This window comes from Euprymna scolopes, chromosome 5, assembly GCF_053919585.1.
Source record: "Euprymna scolopes isolate OS-2025 chromosome 5, ASM5391958v1, whole genome shotgun sequence".
In the NCBI taxonomy this organism is placed as follows: domain Eukaryota; kingdom Metazoa; phylum Mollusca; class Cephalopoda; order Sepiida; family Sepiolidae; genus Euprymna; species Euprymna scolopes.
This window is the reverse complement of record NC_136486.1, coordinates 65,647,770-65,664,921: the sequence shown is the minus strand read 5'-3', so window position 1 is coordinate 65,664,921 and position 17,152 is coordinate 65,647,770. Positions and strand designations below refer to the sequence as shown.

The window sequence follows — 17,152 nt, the reverse complement described above, 5'->3', positions numbered from 1 at the left end:
GTAAGGAAACATCATTTTTTGACTACGAATGGAAACAAAGTTGATATAAAAAATATTTTCGGGAAAATTATTTTTACTTTCATCATATTTTCTTAGGGTAAAATTTTTGAGTATCAAAACCTATCTCTTTACAACCCCCTTCTTTTCATAACCTATCATACTTTCATCAATCACAGTCTATTTTCTGTACGCTGTTTTTTAACCCAGTCAACGACGGGTACTTCTGCTAGTATATATATATATATATATATATATATATATATATATATATATATATATATATATATATATATATTGTTTGAAAATTCATCAGGAGACGAGAAGAATCTGAGTTTGTTTTTCTTTCCTCTGTGTACTGAGTGTCTTCCAACCGAAAGATGAATTGTGAATACTGTTCTTTTTCCTTAGCGAACGATCGACCAGCGAGACGACGGCATATCAATCCTAACACAAGTGAAACTAAGCACTAAACGCGACTGAAAGACTGATCAGCGCAACCAACGTGTCCTAACCCATTAAAACCTCACAGCTGTTCATTGTTGATCAACATAGTGACTCGGACGAGATCAGAGGTTACACTTATATTACCTGCGGCCAGGAGAGCGGCACACTTTGGTTCCGTGATCAAAGATTGACTCTTACGTGAAAAGGGGCCCCTTGGGAAAGGAATTCCCTACACTTTCAGTACCCAGGTAACTTAGGCTTATTTCCTAACTTCAGACGGACCATTACTAGGTTATCGCCCGTCTGGCTTTCTAAGTGAACTTGGAACAAAATAATAAGTCTACTTCGCCTCTCCTTACTAACATCTTGACCAAATAGGCATTTGAATAGAAGGAAACGCTATTGGCCCACACCCACATCTCTCGCCTCGGATGTTCGAGCCGAAACCAGTCGACCAGTCTGCTTCTAGCCATTAGATCAGCAAGACTAAACTTGCACATCTCTGACTCTCTAGCTTCGCTGCCTACCTTATCTATCTCTTGGTCTAACTTCCAATCTCTCATTAGCATAACCCATTTCTGACACGCTTGGGACGCATCGAGAACTGAATAAAAGGCACTCTAGCAAGCGATGCTTGGAACCGCTTTTGGGGGCAGTTCTTTTCTATGTGGCCCTGTTTCTGAAAGAACCAGCAGTAAAGCCGTCTACTCTAAACCACCACTGTTGTGTGTACTTCCTTGAAGGATATCGCCGCTAGTATGCGTAGGAAGCTTTATTTTCTCACCTGTATCTCTAATTTATAGTTTCACGGTAGACACCATTTTTGGAGCGCTCTGTGTCTATCTGCTCCATCTCTCCAAACTTAGTGATGAAGGGTCCCAGCAGTTCTGTGCGTAAGTTGGCAGGAGCCAATTATTTGTCCCTGTGTTCTCCTACCCTTGTATTCTGGGAACAGCTCGGCTCCTGCGCATTTAAGCTCTCTGCATCTCTGCTTCGTCTTTGTTGGGGACCACATTGCAAGCTCCTCAGAAAATGTACTTGACAGCTATATTCAGTTGTTAGAAGTGCTCTGCCATTCTTTTTTTTTTCACTACCTTGAGCCGATTCTCCTTGATGTCCGAACTGACGAATGACAGGACCTTGTTCCCATCCAAATTTATTGGCTTGAGACATTCTCCGCAATATATTCCTTTTACTTTGTGAGAAATAAGTATATGTATTCTTGCGGGGAGAGTCTCTTTTTAACGGTCATACTCTATGCATGTTTCTTCTAATTACTTTTACGAGGGGAGTTTTATGGAGTTGGATTATCGTTTCGCTGTCTCAGAGGTTTTTTTTGTGAGACAGGTTTCCATTTGGGCGCTGATTCTCCCACGCTCTTTCTATATGTGTTCGATACTGCACCCTTTTTCGGGGTGCTTCTATCTTGGGGAGCATTCTTCTTTCGTTCTGTCTGTTGAGGCAGTTGCCTCCTTGCCAGCATTCATTTCCTGGTGGTATACTCGGTCTTTTTGGTCATTTTTTTCATTTAGAGGAATAGCTGCCCTCTTGAGGAGCTTCGTCCCCGATAATGTCGTTTAGCGCTGTTGCCTCTTGGTTTGGAGAATCCCGTGGGTGTGTCCCCTGAGTTTTGTAATGAGCTCCTTCTTTAGGGGAGCTGCCCTCGGGGGGAGAATTTCCCCGGGCACAGTCTTTTGGGTCTGCTGCTGCTGTTATCTGGACGGTTCGCCTCTTCTGTTTTTAACTGTTGCTCTCGCATATCGGGAGTCGTCCTATGGGGAGTTATCATCTCTGTTCTGGGGTTGTCTCCTTTTTCTCTCTTCCCGTATCTGTAGTCTCCATGATCACTAAAATATTGCGGTAAAATCCGAAAAACTACGTTTAGACCGACGTGGAGTGTAAGAAGCCGACTTTGGCTCCAAAGAGAAATGGCACCAAAGACGGCAGGAGGTCAGATAGAACTGATAGAGGGAGTTGTGAATTTATGATTGGAAGAGAGAAATTATGTTCGACCCTCCCTAATTAACAGCTCAGATCCTCCCTCACGGGGGAAAGGAACAGAAAGATACACAAATAGGGAGGTTGTGGACAAAACGCTACGTAGAAAAAGAACAAAAGCTTGTCAGTGGCAATCTTAGGGAAATGTTATTTTTCTCTGTTTGCCTTTTTCCAATGTGATTTTCCATCGCTCTCAGAAATAAAAATAACTTTGATTTTCTGCAAAATGATTCAATAAGGTAAAAGTAAATAATGCAAATCAAACTAATAAACATACCAAATTAGATGAAAGGACATTCGAGATTTTTCCGTCTGATGTGAGCACGTTGAATTTTGATAGCACATCAGCTTCTAAATAAATGTGATTTAGTGTGAATCGAACAGTAGGTGCACTAATCGCGCTAAAAATTATTTCGACCGTTCCATTTGGATAGTCCTTCGAGACCTGCGAAATGAAAATAAAACAATACAACAAGGTTTTAAATATGAAACGAATGTGACTGTTATAATAGAAAGAACTAAAACTTCTCTGACAATAAATGTTTATGTTACGTACCGTGTTATTTTTTACGTTCCAAATATGTGACTATATTTCGTTGTTTAGTGTTCTTGTTAGTAATAGTCTTAGAGTGATAGAGACAGTCTTAGGAGTGTCCATGCTAAACGTTGTGTGATAGCACATTATTGGAGGCATAAACAGGGTATATATAAAGAGAGAGAGAGAGAGAGAGAGAGAGAGTTCTGTATATATATAATAGAAACTGTACATGTTACTATAAGGGAACCAATTCAACGAGAGGAGAGTTATGAATATCTTGATAGATAGACCGAGAGTTTGACATTTATATTTTTGACAGTTCTGTGAACGGGAGTGTTTCTATAATATTCATACTTTGACACATATACTTTTATAGCACATATTTTTAGATGATGATTTTATGAAGGTTCTTATAACATAAATTGACAATCCCTTTTCTGTTGAATAACAACACGAAGACGCAAACACAAAAACACATGATGACGCCCTTTATTTACTGACCTGTCCTGATTTCGCTCGAGGAATTCAAAGTTTCTTTACATGCCTTTTCTTCTCTAACCTTCGCTTCCAAGGTTTGGTGTCAGCAGCTGTCACTGATCTCTCTTTCTCGGCTCTTCTCGGCTCTTCACTCTTCTTCACTCCCAGACTGCATCTAAAAATTTACCTATATTGAGAACTCTTCACGTCATCGCATGATTAAACATGTGCTCATCGAGCACGATGCAAAAGATGCCACACTGACATAACCCAACGAGTTCATTAACCTATTTTTGAGTAACTTCTTTATAAAATGTGTTTACAATTTCAATTAACGATTAAATTCTTTATTTTAATTTTCATTTTTATAACAGAACAAATTGCATCATTACATTCCTTTTTCAATAAACATATATCTAACTATTTTGTGTGAGCTAAACAATTGCGATTCCACATTCCTTATTTTCAATGACATTATGTATTTATTTTAACTTATGATTGGAATTCTCAATTCCAAATCTAGCTTCGCAAGTTCGAATCCTTGACTATCTTATTTCATATTTACTCACTTTCAAGAACACGCTTCTGTTATTGTAACATTTTGAGACGACGACTGAGAGAAAACTAGAAAAGAAAAAAATATCAAAGCTGGGAAAGACGAAAGAAAGAAACACCAAGCGTGTGACATGCCCTACATACTGCAGATAGTGTCGATTGATCAATATAATTTTGATGACATAAAAAGTAAAGAAAATATTTTATTTCAATATTATATTAGTAACGCACATATCACAACAATAAGAAAACATTTCACAACACAAATACAGCACGTTTGTAATCTAAAATGACTGTTTAATGTAAGTTCGTAAATGTAATAATATCATGACATTAGTCAGTCGCAATCCCGATTTATCGATTCTTTGTTTATGATTAGAACGAAGCAAACAAAAACACTCTCTGTAGACTGTTCGAACATGTTTTTTTACTCACATACACACACCCACATGTACGCACGCAGATACGCACACACACGCACGTATATACACATCCACGTACACACACATGCACGCTCGCACGAACATGCACACATTGGTGACGTCACTTCCTTTTAAGTGAAATCCAGGCATGCGTAGTCAGAACACTGACTCTGATATAAAAGTCAACAAAAACGTTCAACTTCCTCTTTCTTCCCTTTTGCCTTGGTTCGTCAACCAGAAAAGTTCGAGTCCACAGCTTGTGCCCTGAAGACACTTCCACGACTTCTAACACGTGTTCCACCTAAACCAGTTATTTCCAACAGGAAATAAACGACATGTTTATATATATTCAGCAATTGAGTTTTTTTTCCTTCCTTCCTTTCATTTCATTATATTCTTTTTGTAGTTAATTAGGATTATTATATCCTGGTCCGCAACAAGACTGAAACTATGACACTCCGGGAAATATGCCATGACCACGCGTGCTAAAAATTTCAGGGACCCTTTTTAAACAACATTTCAAAACAAAAGGTCGCTGTCTTTTATAAACTACACAGAATCAAAGGACTGTTATATCGAACGTATATTACAAAAAATAGAGTTAATAAAAACACGTGAACGCTTTACCAGTAAGTAATATAATGCGAAGTATGATATAGTTAACCATTGTTAAGCAGCATCACAATTTGCCGGAGAGGCTGTATAAAAAAAAACCTCTTCATATGACTAGCGTATTTCATTACATGTCTCAAGTGCAGGTCTAGAGCTTGGATAACTCTCATTTTCTCGATGGGAGCAGGGGCATCAGAACGCGATGTACACTTCACTCTCTATTTCTGTTTTCCTCCTTGGTCTCTGCCTCAAAGACTGCCAGAATTCCTGAATAAACTTTGGCTAACATGCAGTAACTTCAGTTTGATATTGCTCAGCATACGACATCCAGCCACTCCAGCTTTTTCCTGCAGTGACTCCAGCTCACTCTTCCTATTACCGTCATTCCCTTGTGTTGTGTGCACTTTATTAGTTCCACAAACGATTGGAACCTTCACCGATTACAGCCTTCTGAAAAATGTTACAGTGTTAGAATGCGAATATGATAACATCAACGTCATGAATTAAAGATTGAATATTATATTTTTATATGAAATTAGCGAGTATTAATTCGAATCAATTGTAGAAATCTTTAAGAAAATGTGTCTACTTACTTTTGGGTAAAAAGTATCAATACAAAAGCCTTGTGGGCAATGAGTTTGAAGCATGTTTCGTTGTTTCTCCGTTTTAAACTGAAAAATATAAATTAATACATTTGTTTATCTATCTATATATATATATATATAATTGCACACACACACACACACACACACACACATATATATATATATATGTATATATATATATATATATATATATATATATATATGCCATCCCTAGGTGTTGAAGGTGACGACAGAATGCCAGTCGCTAAAGTATTTTGTTTTATGTGGTCGTGGCTGTTCGACTGCCACGCAAACACGCTTGCCCCCTAATAGTTCAGTTGACACCAAGGAGTGTGTATATATATATATATATATATATATATATATATATATATATATATATATATATATATGCATATGGGCGTTTAAAGCGGCTATCCTGTTTGTGACATCTAGTTTCAAAAGATTCGTCTGCTTACATATCGCATAGCCGCCCTGTCCGATATTAAAAGCAATTGCTTCAATTATAAGCATACAAAGGGTCAATAATATTTTGTGATTGAAGTTATTTTTACGTGTTTTCCTTACAAATAAGTGTAATTAAGCCCGGTTTAGTTTTAAATAAACTGATTTTTATATAAATACAATATATATATATATATATATATATATATATATCCCTCTCTCTCATATATATATATATATATATATATATATATATATACACACACATATATAATTATTTTCTACTATAATAATTAAATACCTACAGGCACTAGTGTTTCATCCTTGCAGGGTGTCACGATTAATACCAGTCGAACGATTCGAACCTCGAATCACGAGACATCTCTGGCTCGATTAGCGGAGACCTAATCCATTCGGCTACCATTAACCGCTTGAAATAACGTTGAATTTTAAACATCTTAATTTTAAATGTTCATTTACGTCAGTCAGACAGTGATCTAATCGTTATACGATGATCTACGCATAAGAGCTAAATTGACCGACTTTAATTCAACTGAAAGTGCTCAACGATAAAAAACGAATTTCTTAAAGGGTCTGTCATAATATATATATATATATATATATATATATATATATATATATTACATACATAATTAGTAAGTTATATAATTAGAAAAATCAAATCGTCTTGCTTGCTTTGGCGTTTAAACCGTGTATCCGGTTGTAAACTTCCAATTTCAAAAATTCTGTCTGCTTCTCTTTTTATGGCCAATCTTTCTTATTCTCGATATTAAAAGCCACACTATATAATATATATACAAAGCATACACTAAGTAGACATTATTTTTTGTTTTAACGTTGTTAACGTGATTTTCTTACAAATATATATAACTTCACGTCGTTTATTTAAAAAAAAAACTGATTCAATTGTATATACACTGTATAACTATAAGCACATTTGTAATTATATTTAGTGCGTTTAGTAGCGCTCATGTTGGTTCTGTCGATTTATTCTTTTGGGCCTTACTTAAAAAATCTTTTCTCCTTGATGATGAGGAGAGAAAGAGACTTGGTTTTAGTAACGCTTTTAGTAGGGCCTCCTTAATTGCATATTAGTGTTTGTAATAGTGTTCTGACGGCTTCCACAGTTTTACTTTTTTCACTCTTCACTTGGAAAAATGTTTTCTGAATGCAGTAAAAGACAACCTTATCTTAAAATAACTTTGTTGTTTTAACATTTTACATATCATCATTTAAGGGCAAACGATTAGAGTGAGGAAAGAATAATGACAGAGAGAGTGCATAGTGAAAATAGTTAAATAAAAGAAAAAATAGTAATCAGGGGTGGGGCTGAACGTCACATCAGGGATGTGAAATTGTTCTGAAAATAGGGGATCGATTTACTAGAAGCTTGTATGTTAAATTGTACATACTATCAAATGTAAAAATATTGACTTTTTACATTTTTTAATGATATGTTTGCTTAGTGTCCAATAATCTTCAGAAATATTTTTTTTAAATAACGAAAAGTAACAAAATTATTAGGGGTGTCGATTTTGCAGGTTCACCGACATATTTTATAAATATTTTCACTAAACAAGTTATGTGTGATTAAAAATTGAATTTGATTTTTTTTAAATACGATTTTCCTGGACAAAATTATTTATTTACGATAATTTTATTATTATTTTTCATTGCAAGTTTAAATTTTTTTCAAACAAATAAACCAAAGCAAATATATTTTTAATGTAAAAAACTTACTTGATCAATTTACATATCTAAAAAACAACTATTTTAACTTGAAATATTAAAAAAATAAAACATAAAGATTTTATTAATGAGTAAAATTTAATATTTTTGCATTAGGGATCACTTTACAAAATAAATTTAACGTAAAATAAAACCCAACTTCTTGGCGACGTAATGAATCGTCAGCATTATTTTTAAAGGTTACTGATGGGGTGGGGGAGAGTCATGAGTAGCAAACATCTTAAAAATACGTACAAACACTTTAAATGTGTGTTTACATACAAAACAAAACTAGGATAGAGCTATAGCGTGCAGACTCTCTCCTTTTATTTTGTTTTTCGCTGGTGTTTCAATACATTCACAGTTCAGGTCAGCATTCTTTGGGTACTATATACTGTTCATAACTTTATGTGCATATATATAGGTAAAAATGCACTTTCGTAAATAATTGAATTCATTCAAAACGTATCGCAAAAATAAAAACAAATAATATCTAAATAAATCGCGATATATCCTAAACAGTCGGCGGGATGGACCAGCGGATAAAGGGGTCAGGCTCATTACCGTGGGATCCCGATTTCGAATGTCTCTAGATTAAGCCACTCTGATGAGTCGTAGACGACGAGGCTCGTGTCATGGGATAATTATATTAAATATATATATATATATATATATATATATATATATATATATATATATATATATATATATATATAACGCTCCCCATGTGGGGTTACCAGTATATCAAATTTCGAGTTTGTAGACTAACATTTGACAGAGTTATCGCGTAGGGAAATGTACACAGACACACAGATAAGTTCACTTTTATAGATATACTAGCATGGGAGCCCGGCGTTGCCCGGGTGTTTGGAAATGTATGTTGAGCAAAAAATAAATGGTAGAAGGAAGGCAGGCTCGAACCCGTGCAGCAAAGGAGGAAAAGAACGGAGTAAAACCTAACGTTTATGCTGTTACGACCACCGCCCAACCGGAAGCGACGTTTGTTTTTTAAATTAAGGCTAGACAATCTAAAGGAGAGGATAAGTTTTTAAAATATCGGCGAAAAAAGTCACCACTCCCCTGCAGAAAAGTTCCTAGTTGAAGAGGGATATATTAATGTTTTTAGCCAATTTTTCGATATTTGTCGTATGAAAGATCGAAATTTAAAACGATACTGATCTTAGTAAAATCCGTCGCCCCTATTGAAAGTTTTAGACAGACATGAAAACCGCATACATACATACATTTAAATATTGGTAACTAAAATATTTTGACCCAAACTGATGAAAAAGCTTGCCCTATCTCTGAATACCCTTTATGTAAAATTTCAAATATTTAGACCAGAAATCGTTTGAGTAATTTGGAAAAGACCGCAGAGGTATTTTTTTTAACTTTGACCCCTATTATGACCCCTTAAAAATTATTGTTTTGCGCTCAAGTCAAGTTATTAAGTTAGATTCATGTCCAACGAACCTATATCTAAAAGTTCAAGACCCAAAATTGTAGGCGGAGTGTGGTAAAGTTCTCAAAGTTCAAATCGTTGAGCGTTGATTCCTTAATCGTAAAATTTCTGTCCGAAAAGCGATCTCTTCGATTTTTACAAATCTCATTAACCTGTATATCAAATTTCGAGTCTGTAGACTAAAAATTGACAGAGTTATTGTGTAGGGAAATGTACGCATACACGCATACACACAGATACACAGACACGCACACAGACACTTTCATTTTATATATATATATATATAGATAGATAGATATACTAGCGGGGGTACCCGGCGTTGCCCGAGTGTTTGTTTCCGGGATTGGGGGGAGTTTTAAAAAATGTTATGGTAGGTAAGTAGGAAGGATCAAACCCGGAGTCATGAGTAGAAGTAGGAAAATAAAGTGTGAAAAAAAAAACATCTGCAAGTTAACAGTTCGGCCACCAAGAAAAGTCCATTCCAGTTGTTTAGAAAAAAAAAACGACTACGGTAGGTCGGCGCGAACGTGAAAATATAATGTGAATTGTTCAGCACGCTAACCACTACGCCACAGAGCACTGCAGCTTAGTTTAGTGATTTTTAATAACTTCACATGAAAGAACTACGAAGCCAAACCGGTGTTCTCTTCTCAACTGTTCCTTGTGAACGATCCCCAAACGGTGTTAAGCGGTGGCAGGGGGAGGAAGAATTTATTAAAGAGAAAATATTTTACCACTTCCATTGATCTTAACCGATTTTGGCCGTGACTTCTCAGTAGAAAAAGTATAGAACTCTAAGATTATCGAGGAATTTTAGAAATAATAAGCCTATAACACACCTCAGATATTGTTCTGCCGTTTGTGCATATTATATTTGCATGAAATATCTTGATCTTTAATCCTATTAAGGTCAAAATCCGCGGGAAAAAATGAGTTCATTTTATTTATATAGAAGAGAAGAGAAGAAGAGAAGAGAAGATATATATATATATATATATATATATATATATATATATATATATATATATTTATATATATATATATATGTAATATTTACTAGCTTTTGTCAATAAAAGTTTTAATTGAATTTAGAACTATGGTATTGTAAAATATCAGCTATATTATATATAAAATTTGTGGTCTTTAAAAGGGGCAGCAAATCGGCACATTTGCCACTGCCAAAATAATGGCTCGTATGAAATCATAAATAAATTTCTAAATACATATTTACATCTATCTATCGTTTAACAGCAACATTCATCCTTAAAATACTAGAATTGTTTTACTCAGACAACACCATATTCTTCAGCATTGTTCTAAAAATAAAGCCTCGAATTTTTAAACTCGAAAGTAGAATAGTTATGGAAACGGAAGTGGTACCATAAAAACGAGCAAGTGTTTGTACTCTAGAAGGTATTTTTCTACATTATAACACTTCGTTTAATTTCACATTTGCTAAGAATTCAATACCGCACGTCCTTTAAAAGGGTTGTATTTTAGAGTATCACAATTAAATATCTGGAACAGAGAGATGAAAATTTCAAGACATAAATGCATATGTCCATTCATATACCAATGCATTTTGCATTCGGGCGGAATAAAGATAAGACACTCTGGCGTATATATATATACACTTGTGCCCGATATTATTCATACCCCCTCTTGAAAATTGAGTTTATTAGGTGTAACTTTGTAAGAATTTATTGTTTACGTCCATATTGATACATATTCTTAATAAACCTCTTCTGATCATTTTCGTCATTTTAGAATCTCGGGATACTTGTAATAAAAGAAATATACAGCTATTTATAAAATCTGCAATGTTCAAAAATAATCATACCCCCTTATTTTTTCAGTATTAATCGAGTTTCTGACTGTTTGTTTCTTGTTTGATTCTTATTTTGAATGCTTTTATACAACCTTTGATTAATTTCATTTCGTTTTTTGCATTTTTCAGAAATTAAAATGATATCAACTGAAAACCAATAAAAGAATAAAAATTATTAGAATTGGGAAGAAAAAAGAGCTTAGTAATGATCTTAGGACTAAAATTGTGAATTTACATAAGGATGGTTTAGGTTACAAGTCAATTTCCAAGAAATTTGAGGTCCCTACAGCAACAGTACAGAGCATCATCAAAAAATTCCAGAGCCACCACACAACAAACAACTTGATTTGTAGAGGAAGGAAAAGGAAACTATCTGCTAGAGCCACCAGGAATACTGTAAGAAGTGTTAATGCAAATCCAAACACCACTACTAAGGTCATTTAAGAAAATCTGGAGTCTTCTGGCATAAAAATATCAAGGCAAACATTGCAAAGGACTCTGCATGAAAATGGTCTGAAAGGAAGAAGACCACGAAGGACTCCACTGCACACCGGAAAACACCTTGCAGAACGTCTAAAGTTTGCTAGGGCCCATGTGAATTCTCCAGAGTCCGTTTTCTCAAGTATTTTGTGGACTGACGAAACAAAAATTGAATTGTTTGGCCATATGGATGCTTCTTACGTTTGGAGGAAGAAAGGAGAAGCTTACAACCCAAAGAACACCATACCCACGGTGAAACATGGTGGTGGTAGCCTAATGTTTTGGGGCTCCTTTTCGGCTAGTGGTCCAGGTAGTTTGATCAAGATAGATGGAACCATGTAGAAGGAGCAATATTTGGAGATACTCCAGAAAAACATTAGACAGGATGCGGCGAAGCTCCATTTAGGACCAAACTGGGTCCTTCAACAGGATTATGATCCAAAACATACTGCCAAAATAGTCAAGAAATGGTTTGAGGATAATCAAATTAATGTTTTGGAATGGCCTAGCCAGAGTCCCGACCTGAACCCTATCGAAAACCTCTGGCACATATTGAAAACTGAGGTTAAAAAGCGGAAACCTCGAAATTTGAGGGATTTGGAGTACTACTGCATTGAAGAATGGTCAGAAATCAGTGTTGATGCTTGTAAAAACCTTGTTGATAAATATCTAAAACGGTTACAGGCAGTTATTAAGAATAAAGGGCATGCTGTTGACTATTAGTAAGAGAGGTATGAATAATTTTGAACTAGTGCCATTATTGTTTTTCTTTGTATAATGTTTCAAACTTGCATAATTTATTTATTTGTTGAGTTTAAATTAAATGCTTATGCTTAGTTTATTGTTTGAAATCCCTTTAAGATTGTCTACCTTCTGGTTTGAGCAATATTCTTATAGAAATCTCAAAGATCCGAGGGGTATGAATAATATCGGGCACAAGTGTATATATTATATATATATATATATATATATATATATATATATATATATATATATATATATATATATATATATATATATATATACACGTCATGATTCTGTGAGGTAACAGAATTGAAATAAGGCAAACATTAATGGAAATACTTTTATAATTCATGACTAAAACGGTTTTAAGATGAAGTAAACGGGGCGAAGAGGAAAAGAGAAGAAAATTGCGGAGTCAGCTGACCGGTTTCGCCCTCGCTTTCTCAAATCCGTATCGAGGGATATTTGTTTTAAAAGAAGGGAATCGAAAATATGTACAATTTAAAATCAAATCACATTGTGTTTAATTATGTTTCGGATAAAAAGAAAAAAAAATGAAGAATATCGATTATATAGGAAATTAGACATACCAAGCAACGGATCTACTTGCGAACACATACGAATCTTCAATCGCTGACCATCTCATTAAAAACCCGTCATGTGCAGCGAAATTTAACACGAACTAATGTTCAATCCTCAGTCGGGCTCATTCACTATTTAATTTAAAGATCTTCGAGACCGTTGCCGTTGAGGAGGCATCTCTGTAAACAGAGGGAATGCTTTTTGGGTGTGTCTATATGATCCTCGAGTAAAATAAGGTTGCTTTATTTGAATATCTTTCACCCATTTTTCCCCACACATAGGCAACGTGATTTTATTTTAAATTGCACATACTCTCGATTTTCCCTTTTTTATAAAAAAAAATACAAAAATCAATCGATACAGCTTTAAGAAATCGAAGGAAGAATCAGTCAGCTTACTTCTTCATTTTTTTGGACGCTTCTCCTTTTCACCCCATTTACTTTATTTTAAAACATTTTCAATAATTCATTATAAAAGTGTTCGCTTCATAATTGCGATTATATATATATATATATATATATTTATATTTATTTATTTACATTTTAGTGTTATGAAGGAGGTGACTCCTATGAGTAGAAGAAAATAGTTGCACACTATTTCAAGACACTTATTTTGAATATAAATTTGAACATTTTTAAATATTTAAGTGTCAGGAAAATGATAAAATAATTTTTATGTATTTTTGCTGATGTTGTCATTCCGGTAATTCGCTAAAAGTAGCCTCATCAGGGTAGCTAGTAAGTCCGTATTTTTGTCTTCATTTAGTTGTTAAAGAGGAAGTAAGTCCTGGAGAAGAAATTTAAAAGTACGTGTTGTATATTTTTGACGCGTGCGTTCGCCTCAGTTTCGAGCCGGAAAATGAAAAATGGAAGTAGTTGCACACTATTTGAAGACACTCATTTTGAATATAAATTTGAAAATGTTGAAAACTTTAAGTGTCAGGAAAATTTTACATTCATTTTTATGTACTTTTGTTGATGTTGTAAGTCCGAATACTGCTCGAAACTGGAGCGAAGGCACACGTCTAAAATGCTCATACTTTTAAATTTCTTCTCCAGGACTTACTTACTCTATAACAACAAAACGAACACAAAAAAATCGGACAGACTAGCTACACTGATGAGGCTATTTTTAGCAAAACTTTTGACTTAAAACATCAAGTCAAGGACATAAAAAAATTTTGTCATTTTCCTTACACTTAAAGTTTTCCAAATTTTCAAATATATATAAGTATGAAATATATAAATCTAAATACGCTAACGGAAACAATTTACTGCACGAGCGTCGCCCTTTTAAAATTCATCATTCAATAAAATAAAAAGCTATAGCAAACATCTAAATGACTACTTTAAATTCAGTTCCTGATTTCAAAAAAAGAAAAACCAAAAGGTAATTATATATCTATATATTTTTAAATCAAATTTATTATGTAAATTCAAAAAAATATATATTTTTTCTACTCATTTCTATCTCTAACGTATACCAATTTTCTTATTAATTTTCTTATAAATTTTAAATCCAAACCTTTTACTTCAATTTTTCAGATTCATCTGCCTTACTTTTAATGCTAGGTTTATTTTTGGTGTCTTTTCAATTCAATAGAAATCCTCCTAAATTTGCTGATGAGGAGACCGTGCTTACCAAAAAAACTATGTATAATTGTTCTACGTGACTTCATGTATACCACAAATAAAAAGCACGGATTTCCGAAACGATCGTACAGATAATTGACTTTGTTGTTGTTCCTTCTTATGAAACTGATTTTTAATTTAATTAAATTTTGATTTTTAAATTTTAAAAATTTTAAAAATTTTAAAAATTTTTAAATTATAAATCACATTACTTAATATTGAATTAGCTCTAGGACATTTAACTATCGAGCTTATTATATATCTAAATTACAACGAGCATTTCCTGTATTTTAATTAAACTAGTAATTTCACTATTACATTAAAATACACTTAGCTCTTTAGACTATTATTCTAATCTCCTTTAAATTATATATATATATATATATATATATATATATAGTCATCCACATACAGTACTGTTTCGCTGTTTCACAGCTCATCAGTGCGGCTAGACATATATATATATATATATATATGAAGTCAAAGACGGTCAAAAACTTTTAAAAGACATTTATTTTGAATGAAATTTACATGAGGAATTTGAAAAATTTGAAGTGTCAGAAAGAATGATAAGTTGTTTTTTTTGTTTTTTTTTGTAAGTCTAATATTTCGCTAAAAATAGAATCAGCAGTGTAAGAAGTCCGGTGCATATTTTAATTTTATTTTATTAATTTTAATGTTATGGAGGAGGTGACTCCAAGGAGTAGAAGAGGAGGATAATATACGTGCTGTTTCATATATGTTTTGCTCCAGCTTCGAGCAGGAAATTTTAAGTAAAAGGTAACACATATTTCAGAGTCACTTGTTCTGAACCGAATGTAAATGAGAAATTTCAAAACTTTGAAGTGACAGGAAGAATAGTAAAACCAATTTAATTTAGCTTTTCGTTGTTGTAAGTAAAATATTTCGCTAAAAATAGCGCCAGCACGGTAAGAAGTCCATATATTTTTTCTTTTCTTCATTTTGGTGTTATAGACGAGGTGATCCATACAGCGAGCTATAACATGTACTGACACTACTTGTCTCGAATAGCTTAGTATCTGTCTTATATATATATATATATATATATATATATATATATATATATATATATATATATATATATATAACTACTTTATTTACTCACATAAATTAATATACGAACGTATAGATTTATGCGTACACTTTAAGTATTTACTTCAAAAGTGCTCAATACATAGGTAGAGCTGAAGGGTCCTAGAGTGGATGAAACTCGGAATATTCAGTGTAGCTTAATCACCATATATATTTTATAAATTACTATATATATATATATATATATATATATATATATATATATATGTGTGTGTATATGGGTATATATATATATATATATATATATATATATATATATATATATATATATATATATATATAAGACAAATACTAGAAAAATACACTTTTAAATAATAAACGTCCATACAACATTTCTGCTAATTCGCCCAAGGTGTTTCGAGAAAAAGCGAATATATATATATATATATATATATATATATATATATATATATATATATATATATATATATATATATATACATATATATATATATATATATATATATAAATATATATATATATATATATACTTGCAAACGTACTCATCGTTGACTGTGTTCAAAAACAACCTGCAGAAAATGGACTCTGATTTATGAAAGTATGAACGGTTATGAAAAGGAAGGGTTGCAAAGAGATAGCTTCCAATATGGGGGTATCAAAATCAAAGCAAAATATGATGAAAGTAAAAATAAAATAGATAACCCCATAATTTATTATACCATACCTGTTCACACTGAAACACTTATCACAATATTCTGTGAATCTATATTAAAAAAACCTTGTTAAACTTTGTGACATATTTCCATTCTATGGAGGTCAGGTGCGAACGAACATCCCATAAGTTCATTATACCATATTTCTTCAAACTGAAACATAATTATCAAAGTATACTTACGCAGATAGATATGAAAAATATTTATTAAAGTATGTGCCTATTTCAATTCTAAAGAGGCCAGGCACGAACGCAGACCCCACAATTTTATCATACCATCCTTATTTAAGTTAAAACATACTTATCAAAGTATTATTATGTACATCTATATCAAAAACACTTGTATACGTTTTTTTGTGGAATTTTCAATTTTTTTTATTTTCATACTTTGTTGACCAGGCGCTACGCAGATCCCACAATTTTAATTAATCATCATTATGCCAGATCAAACATACCCATTTCTGTTTCTCGATACATCTTCTATCATTAAATGTGATCTGTTTTCTATAATAGTCAACAATATAGGATCTATTCGTGACCAGACACACACAGAGACGTTCAGCTTTATATATATATATATATATATATATATATATATATATATATATATATATATCGTTCGACTGGTAGTAATCGTTACACCCTGCACTGAAGATTCCCGAAAGGATGAAACACTAGTGTCTGTAGGTATTTAATTATTATATTAAAAAACAATTATGACAGTCCCTTTAAGAAATTCGTTTCTTATCGTTGAGCACTTTCAGTTTAATTAAAGTCGGTCAATTTAGCTCTTAT

The 17,152-nt window shown here is 33.1% G+C and overlaps 1 protein-coding gene across 5 annotated transcripts in view; it reads right to left on the bottom strand.

Moving 5' to 3' along the window:
* The window catches only part of LOC145276824 (bactericidal permeability-increasing protein-like), a 230,657-nt gene that overhangs the window by 41,699 nt on the left and 171,806 nt on the right, over nt 1–17,152 (bottom strand). For all 5 annotated transcript variants that reach the window (XR_013868035.1, XM_080128175.1, XM_080128173.1 and 2 more), the window contains 2 exons: nt 5,640–5,717; nt 2,720–2,887 (listed from right to left, as the gene is read on the bottom strand). Coding sequence is in view for 4 of the 5 variants with exons in the window: in XM_080128175.1 (XP_079984301.1) it covers nt 2,720–2,887; nt 5,640–5,717 (246 nt within the window). In the remaining variant the exon portion in view is untranslated. The remainder of the gene's footprint in view (nt 1–2,719; nt 2,888–5,639; nt 5,718–17,152) is intronic.